At 37.8% G+C, this 21,032-nt stretch overlaps 1 protein-coding gene across 1 annotated transcript in view; it reads right to left on the minus strand.

Moving 5' to 3' along the window:
* DIAPH2 (diaphanous related formin 2) overlaps window positions 1–21,032 on the minus strand; it is a 724,307-nt gene that overhangs the window by 186,560 nt on the left and 516,715 nt on the right. The window contains exon 26 of the mRNA XM_055121637.1: window positions 2,758–2,893. Within this exon, the coding sequence (XP_054977612.1) occupies window positions 2,758–2,893 (136 nt within the window). The remainder of the gene's footprint in view (window positions 1–2,757; window positions 2,894–21,032) is intronic.

Genomic DNA, 21,032 nt, shown 5'->3' on the forward strand with positions numbered 1-21,032 from the left:
GGAGGAACATATGACTGAGATCTCCAGGCCCGCTTGGACCAGGACTGGGCCTCCTCCGCCCAGGTTCCCAGTTTTCCAGTAGCTTTACAGTCACATCCATAAACTGTTCCTGGTGCCAAGTAATCTCATTAACGGCCAAGACCCAGAGACTATAAATTAAAGCTTCTGGAAGACAGTGCAGCAGAATGTCCTGACCCCACACCAGTCTATCTTCACCTTGGAGGGGGGGGGGGGTTGAGTTTCCCTCCCTGCTCCAAGCAGAACCCTGGCAGCCGAAAACCTCCAGAACACAACCATTGCCATGCCCAAGGTCAATCTCCACATGCTTAGACAACCCTCACCCAAGATGTGATGAACCTCATCCAAGACGGTATGAATCTCACCCTAGAGTGGACCAGCAGGAAAACCCAGGTATTCGGGAACCCATGACTCAGATCTCCAAGCTCACTCAGAATGGGACTGGCCCTCCTCCCCCCAGGCCCTCAGTTTTCCAGTAGCTTGGCAGTCACACCTACAAACTGCCCCCAGCACCATGTAATCTCATCAATGGCCAAGACCCAGAGACTATAAATTAAAGCTCCCAGAAGAGACTGCCATACAATTTCTGGGACATTATATTCTATCCATGACAAGCAGTGCAGGGCAGGTTTGGGTGGTACTGGAACTGCTGTTGAGGTGTTGAGTATAACCAAAGTAGAGAGAGAGTATGGGGGAAGTTGTCTCCCTCACAGGCTGATGAAGGGTTGGAACGGGGAAGGGAAGGGTAGTACTGGGGATTGTGGTGGTGGAAAGTATGCACTGGTGAAGAGATGGGTGTTTGATGATTGTATGGCCAAGGCTCAAACATGAAAGTTTTGTAACTATCTCATAGTAAGTCAATGAAGAGGGGGAAAAAGAAAAAGTAATAATAATTTTAAAAAATGTGGGATTTTTGAGATTTTTACCACTCACCTCAGGGACTCTCTAAGTGTAGTCTGGGGACTTATGGTATCTGTGTAAAAATCTCAAATCTACATGGTCAAAACTATCTTCAAAAATATACTGATTTTTGTTGTTTTCTAAGAATAATATGATGAAAAGTACAGCAATAAACATAAGGTAGGGTTGGTAAGAAAACAAAAATGTATTTTATTATTGCAGGTTTTACTGTACTATTTTTATCTTCTACTAAATGGGTAGTTCTTTTGAAGATAAAGCTACTTTGAAACAAAGACCAAACAAAACAAACATTGAACATGTAGTTAGTTTGATATTGCTATTTTTATAGGATTTTCTAAAAATGAGTTTTCTTAAATAATTAGCTTCATTATAAATCTATTTCAATTTTAATTGGATGAATGCTGATATAAAATATCAAAAAGACAAAGGTATCTGAGAGACAATATAGTTTTTTATTTACAGAGTTCTTTTAGATTAATGGCTGTGAATTTCTTTGCCTACTGTGTATCCATGAAATTTTGAGTCACTACTTCAAGAATTTGAATTCTAACCAGGCTGGGCAGAATAGATGTTAGGATGCTTATTGCATTTACTTTATTGACTATTCCATGATACTTCTCCTTGCAGAGTTTCACTTGATAGATATGTTATGAGTTTTATGTGGGCTTCCTTATATAGAAATCTCTTCTTAAACCTTGCTTCCCATCACTCTTTTTGGATTTTGCCACTTTAATTACAGGTGTCTCAGTATTCGCTTATGTGGGGTTAGTTTTGCTTCAATATCTGATATCTTTGACCTTTTTGGATCTGGGTTTATTACTCAATTCTCAGATGGGGAAAGTGTTCATATATGATTTCTTCAACCAATACTTCTTACCTATATTCTCTTTTCTCAACATCCTGGACATCTGTATGTTGTTTGCTCTACAGACCACTATACATTTTCCTATACCACTTATTTTCTCTTTCATTGTTTAAAATTATCATCTCCTTTTGTTCTTTATTGATGTTCTCATGTAACTTATCTTCAAGCACACTATTGCCCAGGTCTCTCTAACTGCTGCTGAGCCCACTTAATAATTTTTTGAGGGATGAGGGTGATGCGTGCATATGATGCTCTTCAGTTCAGGGACTTGTGAAACAAGGAAAAACCTATGTTAGACTATGTGAGCTTGCCAGCATTTTATTCTTAGGCTCTCAGTGTAACAAGATGCGTTTCCCTAATTTTCCCCATGGTATACTATCAATCCCTCTCGGAGATCCCGGCAAGCTGCTGAGAGTATCCCGCCTGCACAGCACAGCCTGACAAGCTACCTGTGGCGTATTCGATATGGCAAAAACAGTAACAAGTCTCACAATGGAGACGTTACTGGTGCCTGCTCGAGCAAATTGATGAACAAAGGGATGACAGTGTTATACTATCAATATGATTGAAAATATTAAAGTTCCCAAAGAAGAATATTATTGTTACAATCCTGTCAGCACATGTATCACAAATATGAACATAACTTTTCATACAAGTTCTTTTCTTTTCATCACATGCTCATCTCCATCGCTATCCTACACATAGCCTAGCGTAATTTGTAAATACGCATAGAGAAAAAGACTATTTCAGCAACAAATTACTTTGTATTGGCCATCACAAATCCTGAGCTCTCAGTATAAAGTGACAAGAAATACACAGATGGTATATTAAAGAAATCTGATAATATTAATAACATTGTCTATTTTCTGCCAAAATTATCATAGTATAATCCAAATTGAGTAATATAACTTGCTTTATATAAATACATTTTTTAAAATGGAAATATTCTGTACCTTTATTAATATCAATGAGTTGCTTCTTTTTCTTCTGGCGTTCCAATTTTTCTTGTTCAGCTTTCTCTTTAGCAAGTTTTGCTCTTCTACTTTTTTCCTCCATTTCCTTCCTTTTGTTGTTTTCTTTCACTGCTTCCTATAGGTTTAAATGACATTAGACAAAAGTCTTGCATTATTTCTACATTGTATAATTGGCATAATTATAAAATATTACACATATAAACATATAAATGCATACATAGTGGCACGATATTATAATAAGCTTCAAGGTACATTAATATACTTCATTTTCTTCAATGGAATCATCTGAGATACACATTTACAAAGTTCTTCATGATCGGTTTTCATTCCTACAGTGTTCCAACACCCAGTGTATCTTTCCCACCATCAATGTCCCCAGTTATCCTCCCGCCACCCTCTTCCAGCCTGTCTCTATGGTAGGCTTTTCCTTATATCTCTCTCTCCTCAAGAAATCTTAAGGAAAAGTACTCAGTAGCAAAAATACATGTACAAGGTTATACTGGAGTTTTCGATATTGACATGCATTTTCTTCCATCTTAAAAGGCGTACTGGTTAATTAAAGTCCCCCAAAATGTCTTTAAAAAACTCCTGACTCAGGCTCGAGAACGAACCAGTAAGACACTGAAAGTTGGAAATGATCACTCTGAACAAGAACTTTGTGATGAAAGTACGTACAGGGGTATCCATGATAACCTCTATTGCAAACTATAATGCACACAGAGAGAAACAGAGAGAGACAGAGACAGACAGACAGACAGACACACACACACACACACACACAGAGAGAGAGAGAGAGAGAGAGAGAGAGAGAGAGAGAGAGAGAAAGTGTATGTCATAGAGGCAGGCTTGGGGAGCAGGTGGAAAGGGTGTTGGGAGGGAAACTGGGGAAATTGGTGGTGAAAAATAAAGGTGAAGGGGTGGATATTAGAACACTGTATAACTTAAACACAATCATAAAGAACCTTGTAACTGTGTATCTCGTGGTGATCAATTTAAGAAAGAAGAAATGAAAAGAAGTATAAACTATATCCTGGCAGAGAGGGCTCCTTCATAATTACCTAAAGTGTTTCCTCCCCTCCTTCCCCTCAGCCCCCAATAAATAAAAATCTCCTGATTTGCAAAATAATTGTAACCTCCTCCCATCTATTGTACCTGTCAGGCTGGCCATGAAATTTTAGATCAGGAACATAAAACTGTCTGGTTACAGGAAACAAACCCTAACACTACCACTTGAAATAGGCTGGAACAATAGAAATGAAAATTTTGGAGCAGGATTTCCTATCTTCAGCACTGTTATAATTTTGGGCTGGACAATTCCTCATGAACAGGATATAGAAGGCCCTATATAATGCAGTGCATTTAGCAGCACCCTTAATATCTACACCCTAGATAGCACTGTAGCTATCTTCCTGTTGTTCATTGATTTGCTCGAGCGGGCACCAGTAACATCTCCACTGTGAGACTTCTTGTTAGAGGTTTTGGCATATCGAATATGCCATGGGTAGCTCTGCGGTGTGGGCAGAATACTCTCGGCAGCTTGCCGGGATCTCCGAGAGGGACAGAGGAATTGAACCCGGGTCAGACACATGCAAGGCAAATGCCCTACCGGATGTGCTATCACTCTGGCCCTAGATAACAGTAATAATTCTTCCCAGCTGTGATAAGCCAAAATGCTTTCAGAAATTGATACTGAAGAGGAGGGCAAGTTAAGAGTCAAGAACTGAAGGGCAGGTTAAGGGTTAACCGCTGAAGTTGCCCTCTGTAACTACTTGACTGCTTTGAAAGATGTCTTCAGGACCTTCCACTGGGCAGGACTCTGTCACCAAATGGGCCAACAAACTGCCCCAGGAACTGTAAACAAACATTTGCTTGGAATGGTCAACAAATGTTGAAATTAGCATATTAAGTGAAATAGGTGTGGTTTTCCCTTTTGTATGGTTTTCCTATGGTTTCCTATGGTTTTCCTATTGATCCAATACCTGTGATTTTCTTTGATATGTATGATTCTCCTTTGATTCAATACATGTAATTTTCCCCCAATATGTATGATCCCCTTTGATATATAGATGTGATTCCCTTTGATATGTGAGATTTTCATTTGTCAACAAATGTTTAGATATGCAAATTAAGTGACCTATGTGATTCCCTTTGATATGTGAGATTTTCATTTCTCCCCCAAAAGGGTATAAATACAGCCTGCTTTTTGAGGTTGGGGCCTTCAGTTATGCCACGCTATTGAGGCACAATTGAAGGTCCCAATATAGCTATATTGGCTTAAATAAACCCCATGCATTTGCAGAAAGAGTTGTCTTGGTTTTGTTCTTTTGTCTCTCCTAGCCTCCCCCGGGCAGAGATCTGCGGACCCTAACAATACAAGGAAGGCAAAGATTCTCTGGTTAAGAACTATTAATCTAGGAAGTTTCAGAGACATAATTAATTTATAAACAAAAAGGACCTGATTTGCTAACTCACATTTTTGTCACATACACGAGTTCTTTGTGGGGACAGAGGTGGGGGAGGTAGGGATGGGGGAGGGAAGAATAGGAACAAGAAGAGCAAGATGACTACAAGTGGGTCAACAATTCTACTGACTAGAACAACTGATGTTCATACAGACTTGTACAAAAATTGTTTGTGGCAGCATGGTTCCTCAAGCCTGTAGGTGGAACAGCTCGAAATGCCCACCAACTGATGGACAGGTATGACAAAATTTTATTCAACCAGAAAAAAGATCAAGTACTGATAAATACTAAGTAGATGAAAACTAAAAAAACATTAAGTAAAATGAATCATGCAAGAAGCTACTAAAAGGGGTGGGGAAAAAAAAAGAAGAAGCTACTTAAGTGTAATTTTAATTATATGGCAATATCCAGAGTAGTCAAAGTCATGAATGGGGAAGTGAATTTCAAGTTGCCAGGGAATGCAGGAGAGGTAAATGAAGATAAACTGCTAATGTTATTGAAAGAGGAAGTCTCAGAGTCCCCTCTTGGAGCTGCTCTGAGCAACTGCATTTTTGACTGCCCAACTCCTCATTTCTGAGTTCCTGGAATTCTTGGTGTCTTTCTGATAAATAAGAAGATAACAATTGTGCAAGTTTAGGCTTACCTGCAGGCTGAGATAATGGCCATTACCTAAGGCTAATGTCCAGACAAGGATCTCTTTGATCTTTGCATTCTCTGTAACATTCTTATCAGTTGATAAGAAATGCAAAGAGCCCAATTTTCATTTAAAAGGCCACACACACACACACACACACACACACAACCTTATCTTACATGGGGAGTTCCTTTTCCTTAACTTTCCAATATATTTTTAGACTTTCTAGCTCTTAGTCTGAGCATCTTTATTTTCATTCTTGAAAACATTAACGTGGGAATCCTACAAAAACAGAGGCCCACCACCATCACACATGCATGAGTATTGAGGTGTATTTTTAGGGATTATGGGAATGTTCTGCAATTTTATAGGGAAGAAGTTCCCACAATCTGGCTGTACATGAGTTAAGTGAATTGTAGACTATAAAATAGTAAACTTTATGCATGACACACAAATTTTTTCCTGGAGGGTGACTCCAAAAGGATGCTCAGGAGGCCTCGAACTCCACTGGTCACTGTTAGCCAAGCAGGACAGCGATGACAAAACGACATGAAGATGTGAACCTGATCTTAAGGTTTTTAAGTGACTTTAGTGTGGACAATCTTCCTCTTAAAAATACCCTATAGTTGGGATAGCTCTCTGATTAAAATTATTTTCATCTTTTGGAATATAATCTGGTAAGAAAAAATCCAGCCAAGAAAGAATAAAATTGATATAGGCAAGCAAAATGCACCCAGGGAAGAATAAACATACTCTATTCTATTCAAAGGAAAACAGTCTAGGTGTTATCAATGTAGAGGGAAACATATTCAAGAAAGGAATAGGAGGGGCTGGAGTGATAGCACAGTGGGTAGGTAGGGCATTTGCCTTGCAGGCAGCCAACCTGGATTAAAATCCCAGCATCCCATATGGTCCCCTGCACACTGCCAGGGGGGATTGAATCTGGGTCTGCAGCATGCAAGGCAAATGGCCTACCCGCTGTACTATTGCTCCAGCCCACTACTTTATATTTTAAGGTTGCCTGGTGTTCAGCAATGTGAAATACCCCAGCCTCTGTTCTTCATGCACCTATTGAATTTTCATGTGCTTACTAATTCTCCTTAATTTCTCAGTCAACTTAAACAATACCTCATGTGCTGGGAACCAGGGTAGGGGAGAGATATTGCACCAAACAGTGGGCCACCTGTGAGCTCACTCAGGGCTGAAACTTCATTCAGGGCTGCTCATGTCACTGTAAACCTTGGGCAGTACTAATGTGTTTGCTTGCCTCTTTATGTGTCTATCTCATTGACTGTAACCACGCCCTGCAGAATGGAGGCCAAAGGTGCCAATCCTATTAGCTTTAGATGTTTTAGCTTACTTTATGTTTTGTTAAGATGGGGTGGGGGGCAGAGGCCACAGCTGTCAGTGCCAGGTGTGGAATCCTGGTTCTGTGCTCAGGAATCACTCCCAGAGAGCTCCTAATTGGGCTTAACTTCCTTTCCTGATTTGTGAAATAGCTGTACTTGACAGTGTTGGTTTGCAATATAGTGAGAATTTGCATAAATATGTATGTAGGACAGTAACTGGAATGCAGGGATGATTCAATAAATGATGAGGTTATTATATTATTCAAGAATTTGTCACAACAGGAATATTACAGTGGCTATAGCAAGGAAGGCTGCATTGTAAATTTTACCAGGTCAAAACCACATCAGACCAGAAAAAGAATTCCACGAGGCCTTTGAAGCTGGTAATCACACCTAGAGCCATATGGGATGCTGGGGGACTGAACCCAGAACAACTGCATGCAAGGCAAACACCCTCAACACTGTACTAATGCTCTAGACCTAGAGATTATTTTTTACACTAATGCAATATTCAGAATAGTATTAACGCTCTAGACCTAGAGCTTATTTTAGAGTAATGCAATATTCAGATTAGTCAAATTCATAGATAGGAAATGAATTAATTGTTGCTAGTGAATGCATACGAGGCAAATTGAGATTAGCTGCTAATGTTATTGAGGATTATTTTTAGGGATGATGAGAATGTTGTGGAATTGGATAGGGGTGTTGACTAGACACGATTTTCTGCTTTTAGAAATTTTTGCTAATTTTACTGAAAGATAAACACATATCTGAGCGATGGAAAAGTAGAACAATAATGAAGGTGAAAACCATCACTTATCCTGAAAGATGGGATCTCAAGTAAACTTATTTGAGTTACTTAATCTCTCCAAGCATTATTTAGTGTCTAAATCTGAATAGTGATATGATCATGACATTTTAGTCAATGACAAACTGTATATATAGTAATGGCCAATTTCTATTATCTATTGATATTACAGTCATTGCAGAGCTGCCGATAGCTTTATATATATCCTGTTACATCTCTTGATAGCATCATTTTCTCTCATGCTTGATTTAATCTAGTGTTGTTTTGTTCATCATCACGTGTACAAACCAATGATGTGCTCCACAGTAATGAAATGATCCAAGGGCACATTGACAGACGTATCTTCACTGCTAAGTGACACAATACTATAGTACAAATAACATCAATTGTGTTTTAAAGCATGTAAAGGAAAAATATTTATATCAAACAATAAAGACGATTTCTGGTATAGAATTTATGCTCAGTACATGGCAGCCTGATTGTTATGCATAAACATTATTATCATTCGCAATAATTATCACTGTCATCCCGTTGCTCATCGATTTGTTCGAGTGGGCACCAGTAACGTCTCTCATTGAGAGACTTATTGTTACTGTTTTTGGCATATCCAATATGCACGGGTAGCTTGACAGGCTCTGCTGCATGGGCTCTATACTCTCGGTAGCTTGCTGGGCTCTCTGAGAGGGGCGGAGGAATCGAACACAGGTCGGCTGCATGAAAGGTAAACGCCCAACTGCTGTGCTATCGCTTCAGCCCACAATAATCATAAACATCTGAAAGTTTAGATTATATAAATTTGCTATTTAAGATGCAATTATATCATATTTGAAGTAATGTATTCTACATACCTACCTGCCTTATTTTTGTATGTCACAGAACTGTGAAACATCACTGGAAATGTGGTATCTTTACAAAGCCTACCATCAGAAACAATACGTGATTGATTTTTTTGTCCATACTATATTATCAGATAACAGCTATTATAAAAAATAAAAATACATATATTTTTATCACTTTGTACTTGTGAAAAGTAACAAGCTAAAAATTCCCTGTATCACTGTCATCCTGTTGCTCATCGATTTGCTCAAGAGGCCACCAGCAACGTTCCCACTGTGAGACTTGTTGTTGCTGTTTTTGGCATATCGAATATGTCACGGGTAGCCTGCCAGGCTCTGCCGTGCAGGCGAGATAATCTTGGTAGCTTGCCGGGCTCTCTGAGAGGGACAGAGGAATCGAACCCGGGTCAGCCATGTGTAAGGCCAATGCTCTACCTGCTGTGCTATCACTCCAGCCCAGCTAAAAATTAATTGTTTTATTTGGCTTTTAGATAATCCTTGTTAGTGTGAAAGCACTGGACAACATTTGTTATTCTGGAGCTAGAGTAACATTATAGCACTTAGTGCGTTTGCCTTGCATTTAGGCATCCTGGGTTCAATTTCTGGTACCCAATGTAGTCCTCTAAGACCGCCAGATTGATCCCTGAGCACAGAGCCAGGAGTAAGCCCTGAGCACCGCTGGGTGAGGCCATCTCTCCACCCACAAGTTGCTATTCATGATAATGAAGGCAGCTATATGTGAGTAGAGTCACATTACCTTAAAAATGTAAACTGATAATATCTTGGTGAAAATTTTGGTGACTAATTACATAGTGTGATCATACTGAGTATTTTTACATTCACCAGGAATGTTGAGAAGGATTCACAAATTATATGCAATCAAATGGCAATAATTTTAAAAAGACACCTGATAAGTGCTACACTGAAAATATTTTATATGTAAAATGTCAATCACTGTTATCCCATCATTCATCGCTGAGTGGGCACCAGTAATGTTTCCATTGTGAGACTTGTTGTTACTGTTTTGGCATACTGAATACGCCATGGGTAGCTTGCAAGACTCTGTCATGCGGAAAATGTCAATCATAAATATATATTTTCATTTTATATTTTGATTTGATTAACTAGTCTTGCTTTGTGCAAACTCCTGACTCTATGCTCAGGGTTTATTCCTGGCAGTGCTCAGAATAAAACATAGGTCAGCGACATGAAGGCAAGTGCCTAACTAACTGTGCAATCTTCCTGGACCCTGAAAATGTTCTTTTCAATGAAAAAGAAAAGTAAAACAAAGAAACAGGAAATATCCTCAACATTTTTTATTTTGAAATTTCCTAACATGATTCAGATTTAGCTTTAATTTGCGTTGTATATTTAGAACTGTTTAACCCACATTAAAAAGATTCTGTGACATCTATTTCAAAATTTTAATTGTTTTTAATTACCCATTTTAAAAAATGACAGAATAAGAATTTAAAGAAGTTTTGACAGTGACTTAAAATTTTTACCTTGTTATACAATGATTATCACTTCATTTTTATATATCGTGTTGATAGGAGATTTAAGTTATTGGCCTGTAACTTCAAACCCAGGATTAAAAAGAATGGGAAGAACCCTGTTTATATTGCTCTTCTGAAATCACGGCAAATATCACAAATGTTCTAAATTGCACAGCATAACCTTCTGAACATAGGATGGCCTTAAAGGCCATTGAATGGCCTTTAGGAGTTGAGCAATCAGATTTAAATTTTAGCTATCTGGTGGCTATAATGCTTTATCCCCTTGAGCCTTTGGTTCAAATGTGCTAAACTTCCGTTCCTGATTTGTGAAATAGCTGTACTTGACAGTGTTGGTTTGCAATATAGTGAGAAGTTGCATAAAAATGAATGTAGGACAGTACCTGGAACACAGGAATTATTCATTAAATGATAATGGTTATTATACTATTCAAGAATTTGTGACTACAGGAATATTACAGCGGATCCGGCAAAGAAGGATGCATCATGGTAAATTTTACCAGGTCAAAACAACAGAACAGAAAAAGTAAAGAGTTCCATCAGGGCTCCTAACGCGATCACTAACCTGGTAAGATCCTTGAGGGAGTTTTCACAAGCAAAAAGTTGATCTACAAACAAGCCAAATGCAAACACAATGCTACAGGGCTGATGAACAGGCAAAGAAGCCAGGACTTCCTGCATAGGTGGCAGCAGGTTGTGAGTGGAAGGCTGATCTAGAAAACACTGTATGTGCAGTTACTACCTGGGCTACAATTATACCCTTGGTCTTCGAGATCTCTGCAGCACAATACCCGGGAGGGAAGCTCTCCCTACAGTCACTAAACCCAGCACCAGCAGTGAAGGTAGAGGATCCTGCCCTTTGGGGTTGTCAGAGGGTACTTTCTCCCTAAACCCCGCCAGGGCAGCCATCTGCACAGTCATAGGACTGAAGCACTAATGCCAGCATATGTCATTGGGACTTTGTACAAAAGGAGACTGGGAATAACTAAACTCAGTATGACTCCGGACTGGAAAAGTGAGCCTTAGATTGCTACACGCAATGTATGAAACCAGATTCTCCATGTGTAGCCCTCATTATAGAGCAGAAATAATGAAGAACTATAAGAGCCCACCATAATCGATGGAAGTAACAGCCTGGAAGTATTCCCCCAGCACAAATCAGCTTTATAGACTGTTAAGCGATGACTATAGAGTGACCCTGGTGAATATGTTTAATGAGCTGAAAGAAACAAGAGTACAGATTTTCAAATTTAAAAGGAGAGAGAAAAAATATCAGACAGTGTATGACAAAATTACAATCCAAAGTCACAGAACCGAAGTGCACAACAAGTGAAGTAAAAAACTGACTGGAGGTCTTCAGTATCAGAGTTAGAAAAGCTAAGAAACAAATCAAGGAGTTTAAAGGCATGATACAAGAAAGATTGAATTATGCACTTAGGTTCAAGAAGCTCAAGAAGTTTTAGTTAAAATAAATCAAATAGAAAACTCTAAGACACACTGTAGTTAGTAAAAGCCATATGGAAAAAGAATCTGGAGGGGAGCCAGATGAAAGAGAAAACTGACTTAGAAAAGATGCCCCATAACACAACAGAACCATCAACTGAAAGTCTAAAGGACAGAAGAAGAGAATGGTGGAATAATGCAAATAAATTAGAATACACTATCCAGCTAAGTTGTCATTCAAACTTGAAGAAATGCCACGAAATTTGATGGATTAGAATATAGCTTAAAAAGTTCAAGGCCCTAAAGCCAGTTTTGCAAGAAGCAGTACTGATGTCCTTTGTGAGACTGCTAAAAAAACAAAAGCAAAACAAAAACTTCACAAGCATTTATAATTTCTAGAAAATGATGGCAATGACTTCCTTCATGTCAATAATCTTGCTTAATGTTAATGACAGACTAACCAATCAAGAGGCAGACCAGAAATTGGATTCATAAACTGAGCCAAATTTTCTGCTATCTACAAGATACATATCTGAACACTCATGTTAAACATAATCTCAGAATAAAAGGCTAGAAAACAATCTTACGGGGAAACAATTATCTGATAGCCATATTTGTCCCAGACAACATAGACTTAAAATCTTAAACTTTTGAAGAACAACACAGGGTAACAGTAAATTTTGGATTTATACACTCTTCCATATACTTGGACGAGCCTCATACATAAAAGAACTGGCAGAGGAACCCAGGTATGGGGGACCTGTGACTGAGAACTCCAAGACTGCTCCAATCTGAACTGGGCCTCCTCCACCCATATCCCCAGTTTTCTAGTAGCTTGGCAGTCACAGCCACAAACTGCCCCCGCCAGGCACCACGTAATCTCATCAACAGCCAAGATCCAGAGACTAATAAACAAAGCTCCTGAAAGAGTGATGCAGAATCTCGCATGGCAGATATGCCAAAAGCAGTAACAATAATGGGCCTCATTTCCCTGACCCTGAAAGCGACAGGGACGAATGGAGACGTTACTGTCACCTACTTGAGAGAAATGATGAACGACGGTACGAAAGTGATGCAGTGATACTCTTCCAATCTTTTATAATTCTCTTATACAGTATGCCAGATTACAAATGAGAAAATAGATGATTTTTATGTGAAAAAGATGAGGTTTTCTTTTTATCATGTGAATAAAGAACTAACAGCTAGACAGATTAAAACGTAAGTAACAACATACCTAAGATTCAGGAGATTTTTCTACTGCAACTGCAACCAAATTAAGGCTTTCCAGAAGATAAAGGAAAGAGGCTCACTCTCTAGTTAACATCAAGCAACATGTGATACTTCTTTTCTATAGCTTCATTGCACTTAAAGGGTATGTTAGATACAAGAAGTCAGAACAAAATGCTGAGGGCAAAAACACTGCAGCAAGTACATTTTAAGAGTATCTCTGCAGAATTTACCAGCACTCTAATAATGCTCTATTTTTTCTTTCCAGGAGGTTTCCCCTTATAGTGGTACAAGTGACCTATAAAGTTCCTTAATATTTTATCACCCAGACAATGATGACTGCAGCTGAGAAATACAACTTTCCTTCTCGCTGGACTTATAGAAACCTTGATGAATTTGCCCAAATATTAAGTGGTCTCAATAAAAGACACCAAAACACATGCACTAGTAGCTTTTTTGGGGCATGAATCTACGGCTTTTAACATATAGGATAGTATCTGACTCAGATATATAATGGGTGTAGGAGCCCCACTAAGCCAATAAAACAAAAATGACATGTTTTCTCTCATTATGTTCCAGAGAAATAATGTTCTATCTGGCCTTTCTTATAGACATGTTAGTTTTCCATCTCCTTTTCAGGCAACACTTCCCTGTCTTACTTTTATATTTTCACCTTCCGCTATGGTCCTGTCCCTGATCTCTCCTTCTTCCTAACCTGCTTCTCTTTTCTTTCTGTCTACTACAATATTCATCTGTTTCTATTCAAAATCCAAGTGGGAAAACCCTTTAAATTGTTTTACTGGCTCACATGGTCTGAACCCCTATTAATTCTCTGACATATTCTGGACATTCATTTCTCGCCAAATTGGGCTTCTTCCCTCAGTGCCTTTGTATTTATGCTTCTTCAGTTCTCAGACATGTCAGCAAATCTTCTCTGTGAAACCATCACTAACTTCCTCCTATTTTTTTTTTTTAAAAAACACATCGACCTAAGTGAACGTTTTAATTCTTCTTCACTGAAGCGTGCAGAATACAAAAGGTCCAAAACTAGTTAAACTTTAAATACTCTTCATATTTTCTAAGAACTAGCAGCTACAGCAAGTTGATTTATAAAGTAATTGTTTTCAGCTTGGAAATCTCAAAACATTAAAAAATACCAAGAATACCTGTACATAACTTCCTGTTAATTCTATATTGTGGACAGTCTCTCTGTCCTGGGAATAAGTATCTAAGCTTTGAATGGCAGGGTATGGTCAAACTATTCACCGTGGATATTTCACTAACATCAACATTTATTTCTTGAAAAATGTCAACACTGGCTGAAAACTCTGGGATTTCTCTCTGTCAGGATAGATGACCTCACCAACTGTCCCTGAACACCGAAAAGCCCTCACAGTCACACAAGCACCCACATCCCTACTGCTGCCATGGAAGATCATCTACTGGCCTTGATTCAGAGACTCACAAATAAATCTCGAATGAGATAAACTAGCTGCAAAAATTTCTTAGACTCGAGTCCAAGCTGAGATTTCCGGGGTGGCCGAGGGAGGGGCTGGGCCAGGTTCCAGCCCTACCACAGCGCCAGCAGCCTCCCTCACACCCTGTCAGTTGTCACCATGCCGGCTGGACTGCCCAATTAAGTATTTCGAATGTTCTGGAAGACTGCACATGACATCTCTAAACTTTACAATATGAACATCTCAGTGAGAGCACACCAGATTGGATGGGAATGTAACAAAGAAGCCAATTAATCTGAATTAATAAAAACATTAACACAGTAGGCTTGACCTGCAAGAACAGCTTTGTAAACCCTCAGACAGAAACTTCATGTTCCCATGGTGAAATACAACAATTTTCACAAGTTTTTCGTTACTGAAGTATTTTGCTCTCATTCCATTAAACATTTAGTGGTAACAAGCAATATGAAATAAATTTTTTTGAGCCTGCTCTGGGGACTGGTTTGAGAGGTGATAGAAAAATGGAGACTACGGTGAAGTGAGGGTGCCAGTGCTGGTGGGATTGGTGTTGGAATATGGAATGCCTGTAACAAACCATCATGAACAACCAGCTATACCACAGTGTTTAAAGTGGGGGAAAATACCAGTACTTAGTATATCTGAGATAGGATATCCATGACATTTGTCGCACTGAGAGCATAACGTTCTGGTGTAAAAAGTATATTGCATAAAGATTTGTGTTTACACAAAATCTACAAGTTTAAAAGACATATCCTGATTTTGAAGTGAATTCTTCGTTTTAAATTAGATATTTCTAAGGTCTACAGACATTAGTGATACCTAGAATTTTCCAGACAAAACCACGTCAAATTGACGTGGAAGGTTTATGTGAAAAAGTACCTGAGTTTGTTATAAATGGCTCTTTTTTTGTCAGAAAGGAGACTCAGAGAGAAAACTGATCTGCCGCAGTGAAGGGAATGAATTATATGAACTCTAACACATGTTCATGGGAGTATCCTTCCTGTGTTCAATTCAACTATTCAAATTACCATGTGACTCTTTAGGAGACCAAAAGAAAAAAAAAATTTTTCTAATGCTGCACCTGTCTGCTGGTTTGAGAGACAACCAGATCATTCCACAAAAACATGTCAATGAAGAGAATTTTAAAGATAAATTATTTAAAATGAGACAAAACTGTCTCACTGGGATGTGAAAATCTCTATGGATATAAAACTTGCACTTGAATACAAAGCGATTCGTTGCAAATGAAGGCAGGTTGGAAACCACAAAGCCCTCAATTAAAAATCATCTTACAGGGTCCAGCCCAGGGCTGGGGCTTGGTGGTAAGAGCGCCTGCCTTGCATGTATGGGGTCCCACGTTCAAACCATAGCACTGAAAAAATAAATGAATAAAAGTATATAGCCTCAAAATTGTAAAAACCTATGAAATGAATTTAGGGGAAAAAAACTGCAATTACTGTCACAGTTCATTATCATGCTAAACCCTGCTTAGTTAAATGTTAATTCATGATCTCTAGCATGGAGATTATTTTCAAAGGTTTTCAAAATGCTGCAAGTCTACAGACAGTTTTTTTTTTTTTACTAGCATATATTTAATTGAATACCCTTCTTTCCATCTAGGAAAGAAAAACACTGAGTTCAATATATTTGAGTTCAGTTTATCTCTATGGACTTTGATTTAATTAAAATCTAGTAAGTGCTATGAGGGACTATAGATAATGCATAATGTAAAAAAAATACATGCTTTGAAGAAAAAGATATATAAACTGACCAAAACAATATTTGAATGAGAAAATACACTGGTCAAGGATGAGTTAGGGGAAAGCACAAAACAAATGATACATCATAGACCTCAGACTGCCTTGTTTGTTACATTCACTATCTTAGAAGATGGAAGAGGCAGCACAATCAATGTTTTTGATGAGAGCAATTTGGATGGGCTGAAAATCACTCTGGAGATTCAAATAAAAATATTACATTACCTTGACAATCAGAATTATAGACTGACAGGACAACGGGGCCTCAAGAAATGTTTTCTCTATCTTTTGATGTGTGTGACTTTTACAAACTTCATTTATCTTTAACTAAAAGCTATAGGTACTTAAATCCCTTACCTTATCAATTCTGTCAAGAAATATAAACCTGGTCAACAATATCCTCCTTAAAAATTTCTTTACAGAGGTGTAGCTTGCTCCCAGGAACTACTGTGATACCTAGCTCCACAAAAGCCATACAAATTACTGAATGCAGTTATGGGGGAAATTCTGATTGTGTATAGGGTAACTGTTGGTGGGGAAGTGATTTTAAAAGAATTACATATAAAAATCTTTTCCTCTTCTTCATTTCATTCAAAACAGTTTACAATTGTTAAAGTGCCTACAATAGAGGCAGGCTGGAGAATAGGTAGGGACATTAGTATACGGAAGAGGAGCCAGGGGAAGGATTGTTTTTGGAAAATTTTATGCTTAAAAATCAATCATGAATAACTTGCTAACTTTGTAAGTCATGGTGATTCAATACCTATAAAGAAATAATTTACTTTTTATATTTGTGTTGGGAAAATTTGCTTGGACTTAAATTTTTGCTACTCAATAGCATTTACTAGATTACTAACAATTATGCTTCACAGAACAATTTCTATAATTTTTTTTTCTTTTTGGGTCACACCCAGCAATGCACAGGGGTCACTCCTGGCTCATGCACTCAGGAATCACCCCTAGCGGTGCTCAGGGGACCATATGGGATGCTGAGATTTGCGGGGTCGGCCGAGTGCAAGGCAAATGCCCTACCCGTTGTGCTATCACTCCAGCCCCTAAATTTTATAATGTTCAGAAGTTCTTCTGGGTCTTCTCTACTTGTTGAACATTATATCTTAAATTAGAGATTTCACTATTCTTATACACCTAGCCCCAAACATAGGAAGGATAAGCTGGCAATAATACCCTAAGACAGAAACTAGCCAAAATCTGGTGTAAAAGCAGTTTGAGTGTTCCATGTTTGAATTCTCCAAGCATTTGTTTTGTAACACCTAAAGGTAAAATTGTAAAGTTATAAGATTGGTTCAAATACATCTGTTGAAACCATAAATCTTTCCTTCCAAATAGCTCTATTGGAAATCCATAAGCTTATTTGTTCAGAGTCATTATCCTTTGATTGGAACATCTCTTTTGAGTTGAGCTCTGAATCACATAAAATCAGTCTCATTATTTTAGATTCACTATATATTTAACAAGAAATTGTGTTCAATCATACATCTTATTCATGAAACTAGGTTTAATATCACTTTGGGCTATTTTCAAAAACCAAATCCTTCCTCAAATTACAGTCTTAACAGCTCTGACAAGACCTAAAGTACGTGCTACACACACTTAAGGGAAAATACAAAATAGGCCATGCCGCTATTTTTCAATTAAGATAAAAAGGGGGTTGAAATTCCTTTGGGTCTACATATTTCTGATTGCTTTAAAAAATACCCACAACTTATATACTGGAGATTCAGAGAGGTGTTACACTAAGAATCGTATATTGTTTTCTAGTGAAATTTAGCATGGTATGTCTTAATGCTATCTATTCAAGTCCTTAATTAATTTCCAATATATTAATTCTAATTTTTCAATATACAATTAATGGCATGCTAGAAATTCCTCTGTGTATACTATTATTGATATTGTATCTGTCCTTCAGATTATGAAAGGGACAGGAAAAAGAACAGGCTGAGGGAGTAGAAAAGCTAAAAGTAGCCTCATTAGTGTTCACTGATTTGCAGAAAAGCAGGAAACATTCGTTCATTCATTAGTATCTGCCACCTATTGTCACCCAGTGTTCAAGAAACTGGAAAATGAAAAATAAACATTATAAACAAGGATTGTGAGACCCTGGCAATTAGGGATCACTCCCAAAATACTACACATATATACATATATATATATATATATATATAAATACATACATACATACACACACACAATTCTTGGAGAGCCTGGCAAGCTACTGAGAGTATCCTGCCTGCACGAGCAGAGCTTGGCAAGCTACCAGTGGCAAATTTGACATGCCAAAAACAATAATGAGTGATATCATTCCCCTGACCCTGGAAGAGTCTCAAATTGTTGGGAAATATGAGTAAGGAGAGGCTGCTAAAATCTCAGGGCTGGGAGGAATAGAGACGTTACTGGTACCCACTAGAGTAAATCGACAAACAACGGGATGACAGTTCTCCTTCAGTCAACCTCCCCCTGCTTCACTCTTGTTATCAACTTCGATAGTACTCGAGACCAGCAATTAGGTACAATTTTTCAGTCTTCACAGAAAATGTCACATGAAAATGAATCAACATTTAAGAAATAATGACTATTTCTTTCTCTTGGAATATAAGACACCCATTCTTTCACAAAAGTAAATTAAAATGGTTTTGCTCAATTTGCTTTTCATAAATCCATATTGATTGCCAGTTAGAATTTTGTGCTCTTCTAAGTGGAAAGTCATTGTTTGATGATTTGTTATCCTATTTCCTAGGAAACTGACAATAAATTATCCTTCCAGAAATCGTGGTCTAGTACCTTTCTTTTGCTTTACTGAAATAGTCTGAACAGTCAGGGTGGATTTCATATATACACACACACACGCACACACACACCAATTAAGAATTAAGTCAGTCAACAGAATTTTTTTAGAGAGTGTGGATGAGGGGCAGGATAGTAAAGTGGTTCAAGTCATTGCCTCACACACAAGCTATTCTGGGGTCCAGGCCTAGAACCCAAACCCTGCAAGCAGTGATCTCTAAAAACAGAGGAAGAATAAAACCTTAAGCACAAATGGGTATGACTCCAATCCAAAAATCATCTTCTAAACGGGAAAAAGGGGGGCTGGAGCGATAGTATATTGGGTAGGGCATTTGCCTGGCATGTGGCTGACCCTGGTTCGATTCCCAGCATCCCATTTGGTCCCCCGAGCACCGCCAGGAGTAATTCCCGTGTGCATGAGCCAGGAGTAAACTCTGTATATTCCCGGGTGTGACCCAAAAAGCAAAAATAAATAAATAAATAAAATAATAAAAAATAAAAAGGCAAGGGAGCTGGAGTGCTAATTATGCATGAGAAAGAATGGCTACACAGCTCTTTGGGGACCTAGTGGTCCTGAAGTTAACTTGACTCTTTCAAGGCAAATATAATTTTTATTAACTAAAAGGCATACATCAGCATATCTTAAAAATATTTCTCTCACTCCGATTAAACCGAATACCTCAAGGACTACTTGACTTATTATTCTTATAAGATGCATTTCTAATTTTCCTATATATGATGCTAATATGGATTAATATTTAACATATATTCACACATCTGTGTAATTTGTTTATGCTTAGGTGATTTAGTCTAATAAAGAGCTGTGTCTAATTTATGTGCTGAACAAATGTAAATACAGGGACAGATTTTCCATGGAGCTAATAAAGCAAAACCAGCAGAAATCCTTGTGGATAGAAGGTTTCTTATAACTGTGGTTTGGTTAATCATTTGTTTTTGTAAAATTTTACAAAGACAGGTAAGATAATCTTTTCTAAAGTATTTCCTCTCAGATTGTACAAATTCAGACCTCAGGAATCCAAATATTCTTATTGGAAAAACATAAAAATCTGAAAATTAATCTGATGGACAAAAATAAGTGTCAAAATGTTTGGAAAATGCCAAACCATGAGCAAGAAATAAATAGCTAATCTCAGAAATGATGGGGTTAATGATCATAACAATATCATAGGCATGAAAAAACTGAGGAACAATGGGGTTTAATGAGCATAATAATATCATGGACATAAAGATGATATTTGTCAGAGTGCAAACTGTATCAGCTTCAAATTTTCCAAAGCCAGAATAATAGGACATGCCTTTGGAGTCTAAGAACAGAAACACTGAGAAACAAATAGAACTTAACATTAAGGATGACAAAGAATGGAATAAAGTCAAGTTATGATCTTATTTCTCTGAATCGTACTTGAAAGAATAGACTTTTAGTGGCCAAAGGGATGGAGAAACATGATAGAGGTTTAAATCATAGCATAACCCCCTAGGAAATTCCTCAGTTTCTATTCTAGGATATTTTGCTTCTATAGTTTTATTACATCTGAATCACAAGCTTATGAAAAATAAGAAGAAAAAAAAACAATTTCACTTTGATACTTTGAAACTGGAGTAGCTCTATCCAAGAAAAGTTGATTTGTGAAAAATCTAAAAAACAATACTATAAGTGGATTACTTCAAAATTTGATTTATTTGGGTTAGAAGACAAAACCAGAGATATTCTGCTATAAGATCCCCCCCGTTTTTTCAAAACAGATATAATAAGGACATTGCTATACAGTGTTGATTGCATTTCTGGAAGTAAGCCATTCCATCTGTATATGAGCGCTGCAGTTATATTCCACAATGTAAAGCACATCTGATTTGTGATCAGATCCTTGGTAATTGACCTAGATTTGGCCAAATATCACTACATACTCATTCAGGGAACTATCC

The sequence above is a fragment of the Sorex araneus genome, chromosome X (assembly GCF_027595985.1).
Source record: "Sorex araneus isolate mSorAra2 chromosome X, mSorAra2.pri, whole genome shotgun sequence".
NCBI lineage: Eukaryota > Metazoa > Chordata > Mammalia > Eulipotyphla > Soricidae > Sorex > Sorex araneus.